The sequence below is a fragment of the Microtus oregoni genome, unplaced genomic scaffold (genome assembly GCF_018167655.1).
Source record: "Microtus oregoni isolate MIOR12 unplaced genomic scaffold, Mior012 000077F_ref0000221, whole genome shotgun sequence".
NCBI lineage: Eukaryota > Metazoa > Chordata > Mammalia > Rodentia > Cricetidae > Microtus > Microtus oregoni.
In genome coordinates, this window is record NW_024544029.1 from 6,863,959 (window position 1) to 6,870,675 (window position 6,717).

A 6,717-nucleotide genomic window follows, 5' to 3' on the forward strand; every position below is an offset into this window, starting at 1 on the left:
CAACCTTGTCGGTGGAAACACTGGGTGATAGGAAAACAAAATGCAAACACTGACCCGGAACCTGGGAGTCAGGACACAAAACCTGAGTCTGTAACCTGTCTCTTTAGATTGGCTTTCTCGAGTATTTATTTTTATTTATGCATGTGTCTGTGTGACATACGCCACCCATATGCATCTGGCAGGGTCCAGAAGGTGTGGGATCCGAACACGATAGGGGCCTCTGAAGAGCAGTGTTCTTAACCGCTGAGCCTCTCTCCAGCTCCCCTGGATTAACGCTATTGGAGAATGAGGGGCACGGAAAGAAGCAGCTTGCCCCAAGCTGCTGTGCGGCCTGGATCAAACTGCATTTACAGTAAGTCAGTCACTGGAGACAAAGGCGGGGATGACTGGGTAGGAGTGAGGACGGGTCATCAGTCAGGGTGCTTTCGGGGCGCTGGGTTAGGGGTGGGGGGAGATGTTCGAGACGGGGTTTCTCTGTGTAGCCCTGGCTGTCCTGGAACTCACTCTGAGGATCAGGCTGGCCTCGAACTCACGGAGATCCGCCTGCCTTTGCCTCCCGAGCACCCGCAGCGGATCTATCGGGGCTGTGATATCTACGGGCGTCTCTCCACTCCACTGTCTCACCCAGCAGCTCTCCACCCACGTCAACTACCACGGAGAACAAACTACAGATCGGTCCGCGACCGCCGACTCCAGACGTGCGCAACAGCTCAGCAGTCACGATGGAACGAGGAAACAACCCTGCCCGGAAAGACGTCCCCTTCACTCTCCAGGACAACTGAGAGGTGACGCACTCGGCCGTCTGCAGGGAAAGGGTTTCAGGTCACCTCGGGCTGGCAGCAGGTGCAGGTGCAGGCTGCGCGCGCAACCCTGGCTGGCGGGGGCCGGTCTACGTCAGCGCGGCGAGGGGCGCTGGGGCGCCCGCGGGAAGGCGCGGCAGGCGGGGGCTGGGCGTCGTCTCCAGACACGCCGCGAGGGAGGACCCGGGGCTCGCGAGTGGGGGGCCGCGGAGCGAGCGCCACCCCGAGACAGCACCGCCATCAGGGCGGGGCCGCGCTCGCCCTCTCCGCCGCGCGGCGGCCTCGCGAGGGGGCGGGGCTTCCGGCGGCAGCGCGCTCGGGTGTCGACTGACGCAGAGTGGACGGGTGTCACGTGACACGGAAGCGACTCCGAACAGGAAAAGGACGAAAAAAATAACCGTCCGCGACGCCGAGTCGAAGCGGACCCGCAGCCACCATGAACAGCAAAGGCAAGGCCGGGGGGTGGCGGGGACAGTCGGGGAGGCGGGCTGGTCTGGGGCGAGCGGGCCCGGGGGCGCCACGGGCTCGCGGCGGGCGGGCCGCGCTTCTCCTTAGGGGACCGGGAGCCAGGCCGCACCTGACGTGCCCGCCCCCTCCCCCGCGCCGCCGCCGCTCGGCTCTCCTGGCCCCCATAAACTCGGTGGCGCAGTTTGGAGCCGCGGGCTGTGTGTGAGGTGGGGGGGCTTTTCCGTGACGGGCACTCGCTGGAGCGAATGGGGAGCTAGAGCAGGGCTGTGGGGAGGCCAATGGCGGGCCGGCGGAGGCGGGGCGCCGCGCTTCGGAACAACAGGCCTTGGCGGCCTTAACTAGTGAGGTGCCGGCCCCCTCGCCGCCGGCCCTCCGCAGGACCAGGTCTCACGGTCCCCGTGCTTGTGCCGTCCCCAGAACACCCCTCCCGCCGCCCTCTGCACGGCTGGCTCCATCCTCTCGTTAGGAAGTGGACTCTGAGTAGGAATCTGGGAGGAAAACAGTCTGGACTGAGAACAGCCCAAAGTAGAAGTCCCCTAAGACACCGGCGGTCCAGAACCTGTCCTTCATCGGGAAGGGGACACGGCCAAGTTAGGCTTGATTCCTTCATCAGTATGCTGGGAACAGCGCCTTTTCTGCCCCGTCAGAGCCCCGTGAGGGTGCAGACTGCCCTCCCTGCTTTTCTTGGCTCCAAGAAATTCGGCGCTGTATGGCAATCTGTCGTCCCCTGCGCGACTCCACCAAGTTAGCTACACTTTGCGTCCTGCCCAGCTGGTGGCTCTGTTTGCAGCCTTGCTTTAAGTTTGTGTCTGCTCTGTGTGAGTGAGGCGCTCACAGAGGGGAGCTCGAGTCGAAAGGAGGTTGTGTCAGTTGAGGACGCTGGGAACAGAACTTGGGGCCTCAGGAAGAACAGCACTTTGTCTTAACCAGTGGGCCATCTCTCCTGTCTGCCACCCCCCCCCCCCCAGTTTGACAGACAGCACCTCCCCCTTTTGTGTTCCAGGTCAATATCCAACACAGCCTACCTACCCTGTGCAACCTCCTGGGAATCCAGTATACCCTCAGACCTTACACCTTCCTCAGGCTCCACCCTACACAGACGCTCCACCGGCGTACTCAGAGGTACTGCAGCTTGCTAGACTTTGAACTAGTTGAGGACACCCGTGGGCCCCACAGACAGAAGGATGGTGATCACCATTGGAATTGTGCTGTTTGATTATGTTATTTGATACATGCTGACATTAAGGTGAAGTTGGGTCCCTTGAACAGCAGGTGACCCAGGAGACTGTTGTGTTATTGTGTGCCAGTGACTCTAACGCAGTGATCTGTACACACGAAGAACTGAGAATGGACTTAGGAGCCAAGCATGGTGGTACAGGCACTTGGGAGGCTGAGGCAGGAGGATTCTGATTTCAGGGCTGTCTTGGGCTATATAACCAAGCCCTGTCACCAGAACCATCCAAGGGGCTGGAGATGTAGCTGGTTTGGTGGAGTGCTTGCTTAGCATGCGCTAAGCCCTGGATTTGATCCCCAGCACTGTGTGAACTGGGTTTGGTGTCAAGGGCTTGTAATTCCACCAGTCAAGGTGAAGGAAGGATCTGGAGTTCAAGGTCATCCTCCACTACAGTTGAAGGTACTAGTAAGACTTGATGAAGACATTTCAAATAGGCATGTCACAAAGTAACATTCTGCCTTCTCCTCTGCCTCTTTTAGCTCTATCGTCCAAGCTTTGTTCATCCAGGGGCTGCCACAGTCCCCACCATGTCAGCTGCGTTTCCTGGCACCTCTCTGTATCTGCCTATGGCCCAGTCTGTGGCTGTTGGGCCTTTAGGCTCCACTATCCCCATGGCTTACTATCCAGTCGGTCCCATCTATCCACCTGGCTCAGCAGTGCTGGTAGAAGGAGGGTATGATGCAGGTGCCAGATTTGGTACTGGCGCTACCGCTGGCAACATTCCTGTGAGTATGGGCTAACTGGAAGCGATATTCCTTCTCCCACCATCCGTGGACAGTAATGGTCAGGGTTGGCACAGCAGTCAGGGTTGGCACAGCAGCTGCTGTCTCCTAGGCAGAAATGTGACACGTCCTTTGGTTTTGGAATTAATCATTTGTTTTCTTGCCTTAGTAAGATACTGCTAGCTAGCTGGGCAGTGGTGGTGCACTCCTTTAATCCCAGTATCGCGAGGCAGAGACAGGTGGATCTCTGAATTTGAGGCCAGTCTGGTCTACAGAGGGAGTTTCAGGACAGCCAGGACTGTTAGACAGAGAAACCCTGTCTCAAAAAACAAAAACAAAAGCCTGCTGGCTTCTTTTTCATTGGCGTGGGCACAGTGAACGCTCCTTATTAAGTCCATACACTCTTAATATCTACCACAAGGATGAAATGTACCAGGAACCCAGGTGATTAAAAAAGTAGAATGCATAATCCCTAGTAAGTAGGTGTTAGTTACCAGTTCCTCCTGCTCAGTGCTCTAGTATGTGGGGTTCTAGCAAAGGCCATCTTTGAGGAGCCACATTCTAGAGTGAAGTGGAGTGATGTGATCAGTGGCTCTTAAGTGTTACAGTGCTGTGTTACAAGTCTGCAATTGCTGAGGTGCAACCCAGTGGTAGAGCATTTGCTTGGATATAGAGTGCTCTCCTGCTCCATGAACAAATGCACACAAAGCCCACAAGAGACCCCGCGGGCTGTTTTTGCTGTTTTGGTACTGTGACTTGCAGTGGTTCTCCTGGGGATAGGCTACACCTTAGGGTGGGAACACTGGTGAGTGACAGGCTCCCTCCCATCTGTGTCTGGATTCAGATGGTGCAAACTGTCAGAATTAGCTCCTTTTTAAATGGTGGTTGCTTGGTGTGTGGCACATGCCTATAATCCCACAGTGGGAGGCTGAGGCAGGGGTCAGCCTAGGCTACAAAGCAAGAAGCAGGCAAGTTAGGGTTACATAGTGAGACCCTGGGATAGCCCACCCCACCCCTGCAAAAAAAAGTTACTGGTTGGCTCATTGCCACCTTTTTGAGGCATCTTCTTCCCTTGTGCTCCTCCTCTTTGCCCACTGTCCTTGTCCTTTCCTTCTAGCCTCCACCCCCTGGATGCCCTCCCAACGCTGCTCAGCTTGCAGTCATGCAGGGAGCCAACGTCCTTGTGACTCAGCGCAAGGGAAACTTCTTCATGGGTGGCTCAGATGGTGGCTACACCATTTGGTGAAGAACCGTGGCCACGCCTGTGCCAGGAAAGACATCACGTACCTTCAGCACTTCTCACGATGTAACTGCTTTAGTCATATTAACCTCAAGTTGCAGTTTAGACACATGTTTTTGGGGGTGTCTTTCTGGTGTCCAAACTTTGAGGCACATTTCAAATTTAATAAGGAACCATGTAAGGGTAGCAGTCCCTCCCTAGAGCATTTTGAGGTAGGGAGGCCTCCATTCTTCAAATGAATGTGGATGAAGCAGCCCCGAGGCTCTTCCCTAACTCCTCTGGAGTAACACTGTACCATCCTGGTCTTCGCTTTTAGTAATAAAACATCAAATTAGGTTTGGAGGGAACTTTGATCTTCCTAAGAATTAAAGTTGCCAAATTATTCTGATTGGTCTTTAATCTCCTTTAAGTCTTTGATTTATAGTAGTTGTTAAATGAAACGCATTAGCTGTCTGCCTTTTCCTTCCCACCAGCCCACCCTGTCCTCCGTCTTCCATCAAATCAGTGGTGCAAGACAGAAAGCCAGTCACTCGGCCCTTCTCGCGTGCACCTGTCCCACTTGCCATTTTTAACTGTCTTCATAAGGATCCTCTGAAGCCCCCTGTGCCCTGAGCACAGACCCGTTTCTTTGGGTTTTGTGTATCTCCAGGAGAAGGTGAGGGGACCTTTAGGACCCACCTCGTAGGCCGTCTCTGCATCACCACGAACCCAGACTTGCTGTGGTGCCAAACCTGAACTTAAACAACAGTTCTCAGTGCAAGCTGTCCCAGAAAAGTTTCTTTAAAAGTGATGGGCAGAGAAGAAAACACATGAAAAAGCTTGGCTTTAAAGCCAAATTAAGGATGTTTCGGATCAAACTTGGTTTTCGTTTTCTGAGTGATGCAGCCACTCGGGTTCCCAGGAGTTTTCCTGTGATGGGTTGGTTAGTAGGGTCACATGAATGCCTCGCTATGAAATGACTTGAGTCCAGTGAGATCTCATTAGGATTAATATTTCAGGGATCCTTAATATTTTGATTTGTTTTCTGAGATTGGATTTTATTTTATCTGACATTTCAGTTCATCTAAATCTTGTGTTCTTTACATGTATTGTTTGACTGTACCATCGACTGTTATGGAAGTTCAGCGTTGTATGTCTCTCTACACTGTGGTGCACTTAACTTGTGGATTTTTTTATACTAAAAATGTAGAATAAAGACTATTTTGAAGATTTGAATAAAGTGATGAAGTTGCATTACACTGTACTCTAGGCATTCTTTACTCAGCATGTGTTCGCATGTTCATACATGTCAGGTCTTTTAGAGCTCACCCAGAAATGAGCTCGCTGCTCCTGTAGCTGCTTCTTTAGGGGTGTCTGTGAAATAAATGTAGACGTGCAAGGTGAGGTTTTAGGTTTGGCTGTTCTCATGAGCTTTCACTAGAGCTCATTCTGGAATTCAAAACACAATCTTAGAAATGAAAGAGCAGTGCTGGTCATGTTGGCACTGGACTTTAATCCCAATGCGGGGGAGGCAGAGCCAGGTGGCCCTTGTGAGCTCAAAAGCCACCCTATTCTACACAGTGAGTTCTCACTCGTGCTAAGGCTTCCATCAAGGAAAAAACCTTAGTGTAGTAGTCTGTACACTTCAGGGTAATTTCTAGATGGTTGCTCCAAAGTTCTATGTGGAGAAATACTGAAAACAAGCGGGCCAATGCCATTACTCTAGTTACTGTGGAAAGAGGTCTGCCAAAAGTTTATGGGGTGACTAGCAAGATCATGTCTCAAACCCACAAAGCAAAAGCCAACCAGCCTCTGCACTGCAGCTTCTGGAATCTACACTGCTAATGTCGGGTAAGAGTTTTAATACCAGAGTATCCAAGGGGTTGGGTGGAAAAGAGCCTGGCCTGGCAGTGCTGGCACACACCTTTAATCCCAGCACTTGCGAGGCCAACCTGGTCTACACAGTGAGTTCTGAGACAGCTATAGTACACAGAAAAACCCTGTCTTGAGGAAGAGAGCTTTACTGGTAGGAAATTTAGGTGGCTAGGTTTTTTCTGACTCCCTCTATATATAAACAGGGATCTGGGAAATTGTGGCCTTTCCCAGGATAAAGGTCAAACCCACTTAGTTCTCATGTGTTTCTGATGGGACAGTTGCTGCTTCTCTGGAACACTCCTGAGATAGTTCTAGGAACTTCAGAACATCCCTAAGAGTTCTTAAAGAGAGATAGCACACGCAGAAGAGTTAAAGAAGCAGAGAAAACACTATAAAAAG

At 52.4% G+C, this 6,717-nt stretch overlaps 1 protein-coding gene across 1 annotated transcript; it reads left to right on the forward strand.

Moving 5' to 3' along the window:
* Positions 1–821: 821 nt before the first annotated feature.
* Dazap2 (DAZ associated protein 2) lies at positions 822–5,700 on the forward strand. The gene is made up of 4 exons (XM_041642562.1): positions 822–1,249; positions 2,272–2,390; positions 2,982–3,227; positions 4,342–5,700. The coding sequence occupies exons 1-4, from the start codon at positions 1,237–1,239 to the stop codon at positions 4,468–4,470; spliced, it is 507 nt and encodes a 168-aa protein (XP_041498496.1). The 5' UTR covers positions 822–1,236; the 3' UTR covers positions 4,471–5,700.
* Positions 5,701–6,717: the final 1,017 nt, after the last annotated feature.